General features: G+C 37.1%; 1 protein-coding gene across 5 annotated transcripts in view; it reads right to left on the minus strand.

Annotated features, from left to right (window-relative positions):
- The window catches only part of LOC116755299 (zinc finger protein OZF-like), a 29147-nt gene extending 10341 nt beyond the window's left edge, over positions 1-18806 (minus strand). The window contains exons 1-3 of one of the 5 annotated variants that reach the window (XM_032634541.1): positions 18645-18806; positions 17365-17423; positions 15273-15424 (exon numbers count right to left, since the gene is read on the minus strand). In XM_032634541.1, coding sequence (XP_032490432.1) covers positions 15273-15420 — 148 coding nt within the window. In that variant the 5' untranslated portion in view covers positions 15421-15424; positions 17365-17423; positions 18645-18806. Of the gene's footprint in view, positions 1-15272; positions 17424-18569 lie in introns of all 5 variants that reach the window. The other 4 variants (XM_032634544.1, XM_032634545.1, XM_032634543.1 and 1 more) reach the window with 4 other exon arrangements.
- Between the last annotated feature and the right edge of the window lie 133 nt (positions 18807-18939).

The following is an 18939-nucleotide window of genomic DNA, read 5'->3' on the forward strand; positions in this document are numbered from 1 at the left end:
TTACAACAAATGCTAAAGGAACTTCTCCAGATGGAAAGAAAAAGTCACAACTAGAAACAAGAAAATTATTAATGGAAAAGTTCACTGGTAAAGGCAAACAGAGTAAAGGTAGGAAATCACCTACACAGAAATGATATCAAAGCCAGCAACTGTGAGAAGAGGATGGTACAAATGTAGGATATTGGAAATGCATTTGAAATTAAAAGACCAGCAGCTTAAAACAATCTTGTTTATATACAGACTTCTATATCAAAACCTCATGGTAACCATAAACTGAAAATCTACAATAGAGACACACACACAAAAGAAGACAAAGCAAGGCAAACACAACTCTAAAGATAGTCATCAAATCACCAAAGAGAAAAGAGGAAGGGAAGAAAAAAGCCCCACAAACACAAATTCAAAACAATTAACAAAATGGCAATAAGAACATACATATAGATATGCTCCACCCAAAAGACTTATAGGCTGGCTGAACGGATACAAAAACAAGACCCATATATATGCTGTCTACAAAAAACCCACTTCAGACCTAGGGACACATACAGACTGAAAGTGAAGGAATGGAAAAAGATATTCCAAGCAAATGGAAATCAAAAGAAAGCTGGAGTACCAATCTTCTTATCAGACAAAATAGACTTTAAAATAAAGACTGTTACAAAAGACAAATAAGGACACTGAATAATGATCAAGGGATTAATCCAAGAAGATATAAAAATTATAAATATATATGCCCTAACATAGGAGCAACTTGATATATAAGGCAAATACTAACAGCCATAAAAGGAGAAATCAACAGTAACACATAATAGTGGGAGATTTCAATGCCACTGTTATTAAACCCCACCTTCAAAGGACAGATCAACCACACAGAAAATCACTAAGGAAACACAAGTCTTAAATGACTTAGTTGATATTTATAAGACATTTCCATCTCACAGCAGAATACACATTCTCCTCAAGGGCACACAGACAACCTCCAGGATAGATCACATCTGGGGTCACAAATCAAGCCTCTGTAAATTTAAGAAGATTTACATCATAGCAAGCATCTCCTCCAACCACAGTGCTAAGAGATTAGAAATCCACTACAAGGAAAAAAACTGTAAAAAACACAAACACATGGAGGATAAACAATATATTACTAAACAACCAATGGATCACTGAAGAAATCAAAGAGGAAATAAAAAAATACTTAGACACAAATGAAAATGAAAACATGACGATCTGAAAAGTGGGAGGCAGCAAAAGCAGTTCTAAGGGGGAAGTTCATAGCAATACAACCTTACCACAGGAAAGAAGAAAAATCTCAAATATTAACAACCTAATATTACACCAAAAGCAACTAGAGAAAGAACAAACAAATTCCAAAGGTAGCATAAGGAAAGAAATAGTAAAGATTAGAGCAGAAATAAATGAAACAGAGACTGAGAAAACAATAGAAAAGGTCAATGAAACTAAAAGCTGGTTCTTTGAAAAGATAAAAAATTGGTAAACCTTTAGCCAGACTCATCAAGAAAAAAAGGGAGAGGGCTCAAATCAATAAAATTAGAAAAGAAGAAGGAGTTACAACTCACACCATAGAAACACAAAGGATCTATAAGAGACTACTACAAGCAACTATATGCCAATAAAATGGACAAACTAGAAGTAATGGACATATTCTTAGAAAGGTACAATCTCCCAAGACTGAACCAGGAAGAAATAGAAAATATAAACAGACCAATCACAAGTACTGAAATCGAAACTGTGATTAAAAAATTTCCAAGAAACAAAAGTCCAGGACCAGATGGCTTCACAGGCGAATTCCATCAACATTTAGAGAAGAGGTAACACCTATCCTTCTGGAACTCTTCCAAAAATTGCAGAGGAGGGAATACTCCCAAACTTGTTCTATGAGGCCACCATCACCCTGATACCAAAATGAGACAGAGACACCACAAAAAAAGAAAATTACAGGCCAATATCACTGATGAACATAGATGCAAAAATACTCAACAAAATACTAAAAAAATGAATTCAACAATACATTAAAAGGATCATACACAATGACCAAGTGGGATTTATCCCAGGGATGCAAGAATTCTTCAATATGCACAAATCAATCAGTATGACACACCACATTAACAAACGGAAGAATAAAAACTGTATCATCATCTCAACAGAAGCAGAAAAAGCTTTCGACAAAATGCAGCACCCATTTATTATAAAAACTCTCCAAATGTGGGCATAGAGGAAACCTACCTCAACATAATAAAGGCCATATATGACAAGCCCACAGCTAACATCATTCTCAACCATGAAAAGTTGAAAGCATTTCCTCTAAGATCATGAACAAGACAAGGATCTCCAGTCTTGCCACTTTTATTCACTTTTATAGTTTTGGAAGTCCTAGCCATTGCAATCAGAGAAGAAAAAGAAACAAAAGGAATCCAAATTGGAAAAGAAGAAGTAAAACTGTCACTGTTCACAAATGACATGATATTATACATAGAAAATCCTAAAGATGCTAAAAGAAAACTACCAGAGCTAATCAGTGAATTTGGAAAGGTTGCAGGATACAAAATTGATGCACAGAAATCTCTTGCATTCCTACACACTAACAATGAAAGATCAGAAAGAGAAGTTAAGGAAACAATCCCATTTACCATCACATCAAAAAGAATAAAATACCTAGGAATAAACCTACCTAAGGAAGCAAAAGACCTGTACTCTGAAAACTGTAAGACACTGATGAAAGAAACTGAAGATGACACAAACAGATGGGAATATATACCATGCTGTTGAATTGGAAGAAACAATATCATCAAAATGGCTATTCTACCCAATGCAATCTACAGATCCAATGCAATCAGTATCAAATTATCAATGGCATTTTTCACAGAACTAGAAGAAAAAAATTGAAAATTTGTGTGGAGACAAAAAAGACCCTGAATAGCCAAAGCAATTCTGAGAAAGAAAAACAGAGCTGGAGGAATCAGGCTCCCTGACTTAAGACTATCCTACAAAGCTACAGTCATCAAAACAGTATGGTACTGGCACAGAAACAGAAATATAGATAAATGGAACAGGATAGAAAGCCCAGAAATAAACCCACACAACTATGGTCAATTAATCTACAACAATGGAGGCCAGAACATACAATGGACAAAAGACAACCTCTTCAATAAATGGTGCTGGGAAAACTGGACAGCAACATGTAAAAAGAATGACACTAGAACATTCTCTACCACCACAGACAAAAATAAACTCAAAACGGATTAAAGACCTAAATGTAAGGCCAGATACTATAAAACTCTTAGAGGAAAACACAGGCAGACACTCTTTGGCATAAATTGCAGCAACATCTATTTAGATCCACCTCCTAGAGTAATAAAAATAAAAAGAGAAATAAACAAATGGGACCTAATTAAACTTAAAACTTTTTGCACAGCACAGGAAACCATAAACAAAACAAAAAGACAACCTACAGAATGAGATAAAATATTTGCAAAGAAAGCAACTGACAAAGGATTAATCTCCAAAATATACAAACAGCTCATGCAGCTCAATATCAAAAAAACCCACAAAACAGATCAATAAATGGGCAAAAGATGTAAATAGACATTTCTCCAAAGAAGACATACAGATGGCCAAAAAGCACAGGAAAAGATGCTCAACATCTCTAATTATTAGAGAAATGCAAATCAAAACTACAATGATGTATCACCTCACACCAGTCAGACTGGCCATCATCAAAAAGTCTACAAATAACAAATGCTGGAGAGGGTGTGGAGAAAAGGGAACCCTCCTCCATTGTCGGTGGTAATGTAATTTGGTACAAGCACTATGGAGAACAGTGTGGAGGTTTCTTGAAAACCTAAAAATACAACTACCATAGGACCCAGCAATCCTACTCTTGGGCACATAACCGGAGAAAACCATAATTTAAAAAGATACATGCATCCCAATGTTCATTGCAGCACTATTTACAGTAGCCAAGACAAGGAAGCAACCTAAGTGTCCATCAACAGAGGAATGGATAAAGATGTGGTGTATATCTACTGTGGAATATTACTCAGCCATAAAAAAGAATAAAATAATGCCATTTGCAGATGGACCTAGAGATTATCACACTAAGTGAAGTCAGACAGAGAAAGATAAATATTACATGATATCCTTACATGTGGAATCTAAAAAAATGATGTAAGTGAACTTATTTACAAAACAGAAACAGACTCATAAGTTTGAAAACAAATTTATGGTTACCAAAGGGGAAAGGCGGGGGAGGGACTAGTTAGGAGTTTGGAATTAACATATACACACTACTATATATCAAATAAACAAGGATATACTTTATAGTACAGGGAACTCTACTCAATATTCTATAATAATCTATATGGAAAAAATCTGAAAAAGAATGCTTATATGAATATTTAAAACTAAATCACTCTGCTGTACCTTGAAACTACAACATTATAAATCAACTATACCCCAGTATAAAATTAAAATTAAATTAAAAAAAAATGACCAAGTATGAAAAGAAGGAAAACATGATTCATGACCAGGAAACAAGTCAATCAATGGAACAGAAGAAAAAATGTCATCTGAGATTAAATTTGCTTCCAAGGACCTCAAAGCTGCTATTCTAATACACTCTATAGGTTAAAGAAGATAGAGAAAAACATGAACATGTTGAGAAAACAGTGTTAAAACAAAAGTCCAGAACTGAACTTCAAGGCAGGACAATATACTCCCCGGAGGGGAGAAAAACACTAAAAAACTCCAAAGGGTTTTGTTATAAGGATTACCAATATTTACATCAGATATAAAAACTGACATAGATCTCTTTAATAAGACATGTAGGTTCTCATGTGCTTTTGCACTCATTTTGTTATGTTCCAATCATATACTTATTTGGAAACTGCATTGTTTGCTTGTGAATGGTGCAAAAGGCTAATACCTTAGTGTCGTTATGGCAGCTTTTGACCTCAAAGGCACTCTGAAAAGGTCACTGGGACTCCCAAGTCAAAGGGCCATACGGTCCTAATAGACCTGCCATATTCAGTGCCTTCAGGAATTCCTCATTAATTTCAAAGGGCACCCAGCCAACCGAGCACTCTATTACTCTAGTGGTTCTTAAGTTGTGGTTCTGGGGTGACATATGAGAATCTGCATTTCTAACAAATTTTCCCAGATGATTCAAAAGTCTAATATTAGAGTTTAATATTAGAATGTCTAATGTTCTGGGGTGACATATGAGAATCTGCATTTCTAACAAATTTTCCCAGATGATTCAAAAGTCTAATATTAAAGTCTAATATTAATATTAGAATGGCAAACATTTCTGTTCCCCTGTGACTTATTCTAAATGGCAGCTTTTAAAAAAAAGTCAGTATGCCCAAATATGAGATTTTCAAACTGTTCATGCTTATCTTACAAATTCAGTACATTATTCTTACTAACTTTCTCTGCTAAATAAAGGACCTAAAATTAAGTATTAACTTTCACCTGCCCCAATCAAGTTAGGTTCCTCTTGTCTCCCCAAACCAGTGTCTGGAATCCTGAGCAAACTCAAAGTGCTAGTACTTATCCAAAAATATAATGACACTTTTAGACAAATGAATAAATAAAACCTATTGCCAGCTGATCAGATCTAAAAGAAAAGTTAAGTCATCTGGATTTTAAAAAATTATACCAAGTGTAAATATGAATCTACACAAAAGAAATAAAGAGAAAAGTAAATGGATAATATATAAATAAAACACACTGTTCTTGTTTTAAAAATATATTAAAGTACAAATAACATTTTATAAGAAGAAAACAATGTATTATGTGGATTATAAGATATGTAGAAGCAAAATAAATGACAACAAGAACACAAAGGATGAAAGACAGAAAAGGAAAATATTCTGTAATAACAAAGTTGAAGTAACAAGATATTTGAAGGCAGACTGACACTTTAGAGATGTATATTTAGAAACCACTAAAAATACAAACAAGTATATCTCAGAAGCCAAAAGTGGTTAAAGGAGATTCATTAAAAATAAGTAGTTAAGGGAATTCCCTGGTGGTCCAGTGCTTAGGACTTGTGCTTTCACTGCTGAGGGCCCAGGTTCAATCCCTGGTCAGGGAACTGAGATCCTGCATGCCACACAGTGCAGCCAAAGAAAAAAAAAAAAGGTGGGGGTGGGGGGGGAACGAGTTAATCACAGAGAAGGTAGGAAAGAGGGGGGGAAAAAAAGACAAAAAAGCAAGAAGGTTTCAAATTCAACCACAAAGATAGCATTAAATATAAGTGATATGAACATTTTGCTAAAACACAAAAATTGTCAGAGCTAATAAAAAGTAAAACAAACACACTCTCTCTTAGAAACTGACTGTGAATGTAAAGACACAGGTTAGAAATAAAAGGACAGAAAAACTATATATCACACGAAGCACACAATAAGCACATGATAGTCTGACTGACTATACAGTACCAAACAAAATTCAGGAAAAGAAATATTACCAGGAATAAAAATAAACAATGCAAAATGCTAAAAGGGAAAATTCATCAGGAGGATGTAACAATCCTAAGTGCTTTGCCACTTAAAAACAGAGCTTCAAAATGCCTGAAGCAAATCTTGTTGAAAAAGATAACACACAAATTATACTTAGATACTCACATTCCTTTCTCAATATTTAATAAAACAAGTAGATAAGATATTAAAAGGATATAGAAGCCTTCAGCAATATGATCAGCCCACTGGAACTAATCCCCATCAAGAAAAAGTACTCTTTTCAGTCACATATGGAACATTCCCCAGGATCATATGCTAGGCCCTAAGACAAATTTCAATACATTCAATAAGACTGAACCATGCATGAAATATTACCCAGAGTGACATACAAACAAAGGATATAAAAATTATAACAATAAATTATGAAACAAATAGTTGGAAAGTAAACAAATTCTACAAAACCAATGGATCAAACAAGAAATCACTGGACATTTTAAAAAATATCTTGGATTAAATGAAAATAAAAACACAACATCAAAACTTGTGTGATGCAGCTAAAGCAGTTTTCAAAGGAAAACAGAGAGCTTTATGCTTACATTAAAAAAGCAAAACCGGGTGGCGCAGTGGTTAAGAATTCGCCTGTCAATGCAGGGGACACGGGTTCGAGCCCTGATCCAGGCAGATCCCACACACTGCAGAGCAACTAAGCCCATGTGCCACAACTACTGAGCCTGCGATCCACAACTACTGGGCCCACACGCCGCAACTACTGAAGCCTGCACGCCTAGAGCCCGTGCTCCGCAACAAGAGAAGCCACGGCAATGAGAAGCCCGCGCACCACAACGAGAAGCCCACACAACACAACAAAGAGTAGGCCCCGCTTACTGCAACTGGAGAAAGGCTGCATGTGGCAACGAAGACCCAACGCAGCCAAAAATAATTAATTAAAAAGAAAGAAATAAATAAAAATAATAAAGCAAAACCAAGTCTCAATTCATGAGCTTAAATTTTATCATAAAACAGCAAAGAAAGGAAGGGCAAGGTAAACCAAATCAGTATAGAAAATCCTAAGGTATCCAGAAATAAATAAATAAACTTCTGAAAGTTAATAACCAGGTTCATCAAAGTTGCAGAATACAAGATAAATATGCAAAACTCAGCTGTATTTCTATGTACTAGCAATGAGCAATCCAAATATGAAATAAAGAAAACAATTCCATTTACAATAGCATCAAACAGAATAAAATACTTAGAATAGCTTTAACAAAAGTATAAACCTTGCCCATTTAAAGCAACAAAATATCATTGCAATAAATTTTAAAAGGCCTAAATAAATGGAAAGACAGATAATCTCAATGTTCATGGATCAGAAGAATTAAAGTTGTCAAGATGGCAATACTCCAGGAGTTGAGCTACAGTCAAACCCTCTCAAAATCTCAGCTCTACTCTTTTACAGAAATTGACAAACCAATCCTAAAATTATGGAAATGCAAGTTACGCAGAATAGCTAAAACAACCTTGATAAAAAAGAACTTGGAGGGCTCACACTATTCAATTTCAATTACTCTGTTATAGAAAACACTCCTGTTTCTCATCTATATTACTGTCTCTACTCACAAAATACTTCTGTATTCTCAGTACTACTTCACTGCTGGTCACTGAATGTGTAGAGGTTTTTCCCACTACCAGGCAACTCTGCAATACGAACAAGGTGTCCTACATTCAATTCAGTTCTGACATATCTACTTGGAGTTTGCATCAGATCCCATAGGCTAGGGGTTCAGTCCGGCAAGATTGCCTCTCCTCACACTTTAGATGTCAATTACAAGTCCAGGTTGCTACCTGTGCTTCTGACCAGCTAGCTATAAATGGGAGGTTCCCACATCCTGGTGCTCAGGTTTAATTTGCTAGAATGGCTTACAGAACTCAGGAAAACAGTTTGCTTGCTATTAATAGATTGCCAGGTTTATTACAAAGCATACAACTCAGAAACAGCCAGACAAAAAAGCTGCATAGGGCAAAGCTTCCATGCCCTGTCCAGGAGCATCAACCTCCCACCACCTACAAGTGCTCAGCAACAACAAGGCTCTCTGAACCCTAGAGTTCAGAAATTTTTATGGAGATTTCATTATGTAGGAATAACTGTTGTTAGTAATTAAGTCAAGCCCTGGAGGTCTGGGGGTGGGCCTGAATGTCCCAACCCTCAAATCACTTGATTGGTATTCCTGGCAACAAGCCTACATCCTCAGGGGGTTTCCAAATGCTACCTCATTAACATGAACTACGGCATGGTTGAAAGGGGCTTGTTATGAATAACAAAAGACATCTCAATCTCTCTTACATTTAGGAAATCCCAAGGGATTTAGAACTCTGTGCCAGGAACAGGGATGAAGACCAAATCTTCTTTCTTATTATAAATCACAATATCATACTGTACTATTAAGGTAGTACTGGTGTGAGAATAAACATTATAAAAATAAAAATAGAGACTAATGGAATAGAAGTGAGAGGACAGAAATAAACCCTTACATCTATGGACAATTGAATTTCAACAAGGGGGCTACAATTCAATCAGAAAAATATAGTCTTTTCAACAAATGATGTTGGAAAACACTTCACTATTCACATGCAAAAGAATGAAGTTGTAACACATACCATCTATAAAAATTAACTCAAAATGAATAACAGACCTGAATGTAGAGAAAAAAGTTATAAAATATACAGAAAAAAAATAGGAGTAAATGTTTTTGACTTTGAGTTAGGCAAAGTTTTCTGAGATTTGACAAAGAGGAAAAGAGAAAATAGGCCAGCTGGATATTATCAAAATGAAAAACTTTTGCGATTCAAAGAGCTCCATGTAGAAAGTGAAAAGACAACTCACAGAATGGAAGAAAATATTTACAAAACATATAACTGATAAAGAGACTTGTATCCAGATTATATTAAAAAATCTTAAAAGTCAACAATGAAGACAACCCAACTTATAAATGGAGAATGGGATGTGAACAGACATTTCTCCAAGGAATATACACAAACAGCTAATAAGCAATTAACACATTAAAATGCTCAAAATTAGAGAGATACAACTCATAACTATAATGAAATCCCACTTCACACTCCACTTTTTTAGGAGGGCTAAAAAAAAAAAAAACAGACACTAACAATTATTCAGGTACATGTGGAAAAACAGGAACCCTCATTCATTGCTGGTGGGGTGGTAAAAGAAGTACCACTGCTTTGAGACGTTCTTTTGGCAGTTCCTAAAATTGTTAAAACAGAGTTACCATATCACCCAGTAATTCTACGCTAAGTATATACAAAGTAGAATGGCAAACTATGTGCACACAAAAACACAACTGGTCTAGCAGCATTATTCATTAACAGTCAAAATGGAAACAACCCAAAGCCCACCAACGGAAAAAAAAAAATGTGATATATCCATAAAATCAAATATTACTTAACCAGAAACTGAATTTGATTACGGATACATATTATAACACTGATGAACCTTAAAAAGATCATGCTGGGCTTCCCTGGTGGCGCAGTGGTTGAGAGTCCGCCTGCCGATGCAGGGGACACGGGTTCGTGCCCCGGTCTGGGAGGATCCCACATGCCGCGGAGCGGCTGGGCCCGTGAGCCATGGCCGCTGGGCCTGCGTGTCTGGAGCCTGTGCTCCACAACGGGAGAGGCCACAGCAGTGAGAGGCCCGCGTACCGCAAAAAAAAAAAAAAAAAGATCATGCTAAGTAGAAGAAGCCGCTCAGAAAAAGCTATATATTTTGTGATTCTACTTATAGGAAACCTCCAAAATAGGCAAATCTCTATAGACACAGAGTAGATTAGGGTTTCTTCTTGGGGTGATGAAAATATACTAAAACTAAATAGTGGTGATAGTTCCGTATCTCTGTGAACATATTAAAAAATACTGAATTGTGGGGCTTCCCTGGTGGAGCAGTGGTTGACAGTCCGCCTGCCGATGCAGGGGACACGGGTTCCTGCCTCGGTCTGGGAAGATCCCACATGCCGTGGAGCGGCTAGGCCCGTGAGCCATGGCTGCTGAGCCTGTGCGTCTGGAGCCTGTGCTCTGCAACGGGAGCAGTGAGAGGCCCGCGTACCACACACACACACACACACACACACACACACTCTCTCTCTCTCTCTCTCTCCCTCTCTTTCTCTCTCTCTCTCTCTATATATATAAATATACTGAATTGTGTAAATTAAAAGGGTGAACTTTTGGTACATGAATTCTACATCAAGTTGTTATTAAAAAATAAATTCCAACAAAGAAAATTCCAGGTCCAGATTGCTTCTGTAATGAATTCTAGTATGAACTTTTAAGGAAGAAATGATTATTAATTTTACAGCACTAGGAATAGAAAGAAAAGAAATAGGTGACAATAAGCAACTATTTAAGGCCTATGACTAACATCATACTTAGTTGTAAATAATAAATAAATTCTTCACATTAAATCCTGGCCTGTTCAAAAAAGAAATTAAAACACATAGAGATTAGAAAAATATAAAAATATCTTTATTTACAAATCATATTATTTAATATATAAAATAGTCTAAGGAATCTTCAAGACATCTAGTAGAAGTAACAAGTGAAGTTAGCAAAACAGAGATAAACATCAATGAACATGAATTATATTTCTACTTAAATCCAAAAAAAATTGGAAATTGAAGTTTTTAAAAGTATCATTACAGATAGCATCAAAAGATTTAAGGATACATCTCACAAAAAAGGCTGAAGACACGTAAGTGAAAACTGTAACACACTGCAAAGGAACATTAAAAGCTAAGGAAAAGTAAGGACATTGTTCACACATCAGAAAATTCAATATTATTAGATGTAAAATTTCCCCCAAATCTTCTAAACATTCAACACAATCCTTATAAAACGCCACTAGGGTTTCCAGAAAAAATAAAATCTTTAAAAATTTATAGGGAAAGGAAAACAAACTGTAATAGCCAAAAGAAAAAGTTAAGAGGACTTATTCCTTCTGATGTAAAAACTTACTGCATAGACAGATTAATCAAAATAGTGCATGACTAGTGCACTAGTCAAATAGTGCATACCTATTAAGATAGGTATTTAGATCAATAAACCAGAATGATATTGAGAGAAGCCTATGCATATGTGTACAATTTATTTCAAAAGGTGCCAAGGCAACTGAATAGGAAAAGGATAACCAGTGAGCCAAGCAGACCTTTAGCTGCAAAAATGAATCACAATCTATATTTCACACCATTTACACAGATTAACCGGAAAAAGTCAAAGACTTAAATGTAAAATCTAAACCAAGGATATTTCTAGAAAAAAACAGAGGAGAAAATCTGAATGACCTTTGTTAGGCAAATTATGAAACAGGGGGTGGGGGGAATAGAATAGGAAAGTAAAGGAAATGATAGATTGGACTTCATCAACATGAAAACCTTTTGCCCAACTGTTTCACAACTAAAAAGATCAACCACAGATTAGGAGAAAAAAATTGTCAACATGTGTATCTTATAAAAGTCTTCCATTGAGATTGTATAAAGAACTCTTTCAACTGAATTATAAGCTGAAAAACTCAACAAAACAAATGGGCTAAGGATCTGAACTTACTTTTTTAAAAGCTATGTGAATGAACAAATAGCATACAAAAGTTGTTCATCGTTATTAGTCAAAGAGAAATGATAAATGAAACCCCAATAGATACAACAGACCCCCACTAAAAGGATAAAAACTCATCGGGTTTACAACACAAAATGATGGTGACTATTTGGAGCAACTAGAATTACTATAAGTTACTAATGCCCACGTAAATGACACATGCACTTTAAAAACATTTGGCAGTTATTGTTTTCTTCTTCATATACAGGCATATGTCAGACACTGCAGGTATGGTTGCAGATCAGAGCAATACAGTGACTATCACAATAAAGTGAGTCGCACAAATTGTTTGGTTTCCCAATACATAGAAAATCTGTGTTTACATACAGAGTAGACTAGTAAGTTTGCAACAGCATTATGTCTTAAAAAACAATGTACATATCTTAATTTAAAATAACACTTTATTGCTAAAGAATGGTAACCATCACTGAGCCTTCAGTGCATGGTAATCTTGCTGGTGGAGGGTTTGCCTCAGTGTTGATGCTGCTGACTATTAATGGTGGTGGTTACTGAAGGCTGAGGTGGCTGTGGCAGTTTCTTAAAACAAGACAACAATGAAGTTTGTCACATCAATTGACTCTTCCTTTCATGAATTATTTCTCCGTAATATGCAAAGCGAATTGACAGCATTTTACAGACAGTAAAACTTCTTTCAAAACTAGTCAATCCTCTCAAACCCTGCTACTACTTTATTAACTAAATGTGTAATATTCTAAATCCTTTGTTGTCCTTTGAAGGATCTTCAGAGTGTCTTCACCAGTAGATTCCATCTCAAGAAACCACTTCCTTTGCTCCTTCAAGAAGCAACTCCTCATCCATTAAATTTTTATCATGGGATTGCAGTAGCTCAGTCACATCTTCAGGATCTGCTTCTAATTCTGATTCTTCTGCTTCTTCCACCCATCTGCAGTCACTTCCTACACTCAAGTTTGGAACCCCTCAAAGTCATCCATAATGACTGGAATCAACTTCTTCCAAACTCCTGTTCAGGCTGATATTGTAAACTCCTCCCATGAATCACAAATGTTCTTAATGGCATCTAGAATGGTCAGTCCTTTCCAGAAGGTTCTCAATTGACTCTGCCCAGACCCAGAGAGGAATCATTATCTATGGCAGCCATAGCTTTACAAAATATATTTTTTAAATAATAAGACTTGAAAGTCAAAACAACTCAACACATGGGCTGCAGAATGGATGTTGTGTCAGCAAGCATAAATATACTAATCACATTGTACATCTCCATCAGAGCTCTTGAGTGACCAGGTGCATAACCAATGAGCATGTTTTGAAAGAAATCTTTTTTCTGAGCAGCAGGTCTAACAATAGGCTTAAAATACTCAGTAAATCATGTTGTCAACATATGTGCTGTCATCCAGGCTTCGTTGTTCCATTTCCAGAGCACAGGCAAAGTAAATTCAGCATAATTCCTAAGGCCCCTAGAATTTCTGGAATGGTAAATGAGCCCTGGATTTAAATTAAAGTCACCAGCTGCATTAGCTCGCAACAAGAGAGTCCATGAAGCTTTGAAGCCAGGCATTGACTTCTCTCTACGTATGAAAGTCCTAGATGGCATCTTTTCCAATAGAAAAGTATTTCATCTACATTAAAACTCTGTTGTGTCATGTAGCCACCTTCATTAACCATCTTAACTAGGTCTTCTGGATAACTTCCTGCAGCTTTTCCATCAGCACTTGCTGCTCCCCCTTGCACATTCATCTTATAGAGATGGCTTCTTTCCTTAACCCTCATGAACCAACCTATAATAGATTCAAACTCTTCCTCAGGTTGCTTGCCTCTCTCAGCCTTTACAGAATTGAAGAGAGTTAGGACCTTGCCCTGGATTACACTTTGGCTTAAGGGAATGTTGTCTGACCTTTTATCCAAGACATTAAAATATTCTCCATATCAGTAATCAGGCTGTTTCACTTTCTTATCATTCATGTGTTCACTCGAGTTATCACTTTAATTTTCCTTCAAGAACTTTTCTTTTGCATTCACAATTTGGCTAACTGGTGCGATCAGCCTAGCTTTCACAATATGTCGGCTTTCAACATGCCTTCCTTACTAATAATTTCTATTTTTTAATTTAAAGTAAGTGGCATGTAACTCTTCCTTTCATTTGAACACTTACAAGCCATTGCAGGGTTATTCATTGGCCTAATTTCAATATTATTATGTCTCAGGAAATAGGAGGCCTGAAGAGAAAGAGAGGTGGGGGAATGGCCAGTCAGCGGAGCAGTCAAAACACACACATATTTATCAATCAAGTTCGCCATCTCATACGGGTGCAATTCATGGTGCCCCAAAACAATTATAACAGATCACCATAACAAGTATAATAATGAAAGAGTTTGAAATGTTGTGAGAATTACCAAAACATGACACAGAGACACAAAGTGAGCAAATGCTGTTTGAAAACTGGCAGCAATAGATGTGGTCGGACCCAAGGGGCTGCCACAAACTTTCCATTTGTAACAAAAAGTAACAGCTGAGAAGCCTAATAAAGTAAAGCACGATAAAACCAGGTTTTCCTGTAGGTATACATAAGATCCAGGAAACAACAACTAGGGTCTTTACACAAAGGTATGAAAACATAGCCACACATAGACTTGGACTTAAATATTCATAGCAACTTTGCTTATGATAGCACCAAAGCAAAGAGGACCTCATGTCTTATCAACAACTGAAAATACACGCCAAAGAACAAAACATTACTCATCACTATAAAGAATAAATACAGACACACACAACAATATCCATGAATCTCCAAAGAAATGCTAAGGGAAAGAAGCCATACAGACAGTATATAAAGTATGATTCCATTTATATGAACTTTCAAAAAAGGCAAAAGTATTGAAATAGAAAGAGGATCAGTGATTATCATAAAATGGGTGGGAAGAGAGGACTGAATGAGAAAGGCCATAAGGAAAATTTTCACATGATAGAAATAGCTGTATGATTTTGGTGGTATAGCCGTACACATTTTTCAAAAGTCACTGAATTATACATAGAAACTTGTTGAATTTTATTTTCTGTTAATTATACCTCAATATAGATGATTTTTTAAAAAAACAGGAGAAGAAACAGAAAATCAAATACACTGTAGGCAGTCGCATGATAAAGTAGGCTCACCCAATGAGACAAGGTGGCTGTAGTTCTCCAGCATCACATCTCTGTACAGGGTCCTCTGAGCAGAGCTCATACACTGCCACTCCTCCAGGGTAAACTCCACAGTCACGTCCTTGAATGACACTGATGTCTGTGAAAGCACATTTCTCATCAATCTGAAGAATTCAAAATTAGGTGACATGGATAATACCTTTGGAATGTAAGATGAAAACTGAAATTTTTTCACATTATGAAAAATCAAAAGTATCTGACAGTATACACATTATCTGTGGTGTCCTAGGGAAGCAGGCATTTTCAGAGTTTTGGCTCTGCCTTTAAATTCCATCCAAAATTTGATCACTTCAAAGTACAACTGCTAACATCACCATTTCTTGAAAGGATTACTGAAAGTCCTGCTGCATCATTTATTTCCACCACTATCTCACTAGAGCCCACTCTCAGAGTTATTATTAAATTATAAGTCAGGTCATGTCTTTTCTCAGCTCAAAATTCTCTAAACAACCTAGTAAACAGAGATAAATATTGAATTCATAGATTAGGAGATTCAGTATGATGGAGATTGTCAGTTCTCCACAAAGAAATCTATAGATTCAATGAAATCATAATCAAAAGCTTACCAGGATTTTTAGAATCACAAGTTAATTCTAATATTTACATAGAAAGCAAACAACCTAGAATATGAAAACAGTTTTGAAAAAGAACAAAGTCAGAGGACTGATATTACTTGATTTCAAGACATACCATAGAGCTTAAGACAAAGAAAGTGTGTGATATTAATGAAAATGAAACACAGAGATCAAAAGAAAAAGTATAAAAATGATATATACAAACATAATGCACACACACATTTCTTTAATTTAGGTGTCTGGGCAATTCAACGGAGAAAGTATATTCTGACACAAATCATGTTAGACTAAAAAACTCCACTAGCAAAATAATAACAATAACCTTGATTCATACTTTGCACCACAAAAAATAATTAATTCAAACTGATCAAGACCTCAATGAATATGCTTTCTGTTAGATTTTAGAGTCTCGTGAATATATCACCTATCTAAAAAAGAAATTGACAACTGGTGTACTGAAGTTGGAACCAGCAACATGGTTGAGTGCATGCTCCCTCAACTCAGTATTTAGAATATACTAACAGTACAAATTTCCAAGCCCAACAGCAGGCTCTGAAATTCTAGATTTATGACAGGGCCGACCTGTTAACACATTTGGTTGTTTTCCAATCAGCATTCCCTGTGTTAAGTAGAAAGTTTAAATATATGAAAACAGAAATGATTGATGTAACAACAAATATAAGAGAAAACTATCAACAAGGTCATGAAAATACACTGCAAAAACAGACAAAAATGTACAATTTTCTCCGAAAATAATTAAAAAAATAGAAAACCAGACTAGATCCATGACTGTTTAAATAAAGTGACTCAGTAATCTACATCAACACACAAAAAGCAGATGTACTCACAAAGTCCAGTTTTAGAGGTGAGTTTCAGGAAGTCTATAACAGATGATTTTCTCATATGAAATAGACACACAGAGAAAGAGAGAGAGAGAGAGAGAGAGAGAAAGGATAAAAGAAGGAAGGGGGAAGGGAAAGGAGAGAAGAGGAGAAAAAAGCAGAAAGAGCCCCAAAGACTAATATAACCAAGATACCACAGTTAGTCAGGGACATAAGAAAACAAAATTATAGGCTAATGTAGTGTGTGAATACAGAATAAAAGTTCAAATATGATAATAGCAAAAAGATGTCAGTTACAAATTTGAAACAAAAAACAAAAAAGGCTCACACCCATTATCAAGTAGGGTCTATACAAGAATTCAAGAGTAAGTTAACATTCTAAAATCCATTTAAGCTACCTGCTACCTCTAATATTTGGAGATTAAAAAAAATAAGCTGTAGCTTTACTCCAATAGATACAAAAAGGTATTCGATATAATTCAGGGTACATTCATGACCCAAGTAAAACTGATTATAAAAGGGAAATAACTTACACTGATAAAAGATGTGTAACAGAATCTGAGAGCAATCTGAAATCAAGAGTTGAATCTATCATACCACTAACAGGGGGATGAATAAAGAGCTCACCTCAGATATGTTCATTTTCAGTAGGTCTTGGGAGAGTGTAGAGGACGGTGAAGATTCAGCTGGGGGGGACAGAAAGAGGAAAAGGTCAGAACACCTGGCCTGCCTTATAGTTCCTACATTCACCTCCCAATCACCTCAGCAGCCCAGCTGAGGGGCAGCCTCCCTAAGGACTCACTTTGGCCCTTGAAAAGGCAAGGGAAGTACCCTGTGGAAGCACCACTTGTCCATCTTCCAGTTTGAAATGATCATGGGGCTTAAACCTACCACTTCTCAGTTGGTAAAAATAATTTTTTTTACTAATTTAGACAATACAAACAAAAAACTGACATACTAAAATACACCAAAGAACGACACGTTTCATTAAAATTAACAGTAGAAGAAAAGACAATGCCTGCATCCTTACTTTGTTTTCCTAGCAATATTGTTTACCCCTGGAGTTAGAAAAGCCACAGGAAGCCCAGTAAAAAGGATGGCAAGCTTTAAGACAATTTTTAGAAACATTATTGAAGTGGGCTGCAGTTTCTCAAAAGGGACTCTTGATAAGTTTCTTCTGATGACTGAACGGTATGAACGACTGTTCGACTCCTGGCTCTGTCACATTCCGGGTGAGGCTGGAGAAGTCACAGGCGCTCTCAAACTCAGGACCACCTCACCACCCTGAGACGCAGATCTGCTTTCTGCTTAACGTGTGTTTAATGCAGATGCTCATACCGCTATCACGAGATAATTGGGAGGCTTATGTAAACCACCCAAGGAAAACAACAAAGTGTCTTCTGAACAACAACATCTACTATCACTTCTTCGGCGGTCAGTACCTGGCACTTGCCTCTTTTTCCAAAAGACACCACATCGAATTCTCAGAACAACGCCATGAAGCAGGCATTATTCATAGCCTCCTTTGCAGACCTGACTCGTTCCCAGGTTACTTCTCCCGCCCACAGTACCGGTGACACGGCTGTAACTGACCGGGTCTCTCCCGCTCCAGAGCAGGGATGCCCAGCACACCCTCCGCCCACGCTTTCTGGCCCGCTCACGGCCAGCGTGACCACCGCGCTTTCCCTCCCACTGTCCGCCCCGGCGTCCCCCCGTCAGATGCAGGCCGGGCCGGGCTTTCCATCCCCACACGCACCGTCCCCGCTCCTAACGGGTCTCAGCGCCACCTGCCCCCGAGACCACAAGGCCCGAACCGGGATCGCCCCACCCACCTTCCCAGGGCCGACGTCCAGGCCAGACCCGGGCACTGCAGTCCCGCCTGGACCAGAAGGCGGCCCGAGACGTACCACTTCCGCCCCCGCCACGAGAACGCCGCTCTCAGCAAAGCTCCGGGCCACGCGAAGTTCCCGTTCCCACCGTGCAGATGCCGCACCTGCGAGGGCCGAAGCTCCAGGATCTTCACACCACGAGGCCTGTGAGAGCGGAAGAGATGAGGCGGGACCTATGTTGCACAGGCGCAGAGGAAGCCCCAGAAACCAGGAGGGCTGTGGAGGGAGAAAGACTACATTTCCCGTCGCTCCCCGCGCCCTGGGGTGTCTTGAACAGAGCAATCCATTTATTGCAGCAGAGTAGAAATACGGG

Source organism: Phocoena sinus, chromosome 6, assembly GCF_008692025.1.
Source record: "Phocoena sinus isolate mPhoSin1 chromosome 6, mPhoSin1.pri, whole genome shotgun sequence".
Lineage (NCBI taxonomy): Eukaryota > Metazoa > Chordata > Mammalia > Artiodactyla > Phocoenidae > Phocoena > Phocoena sinus.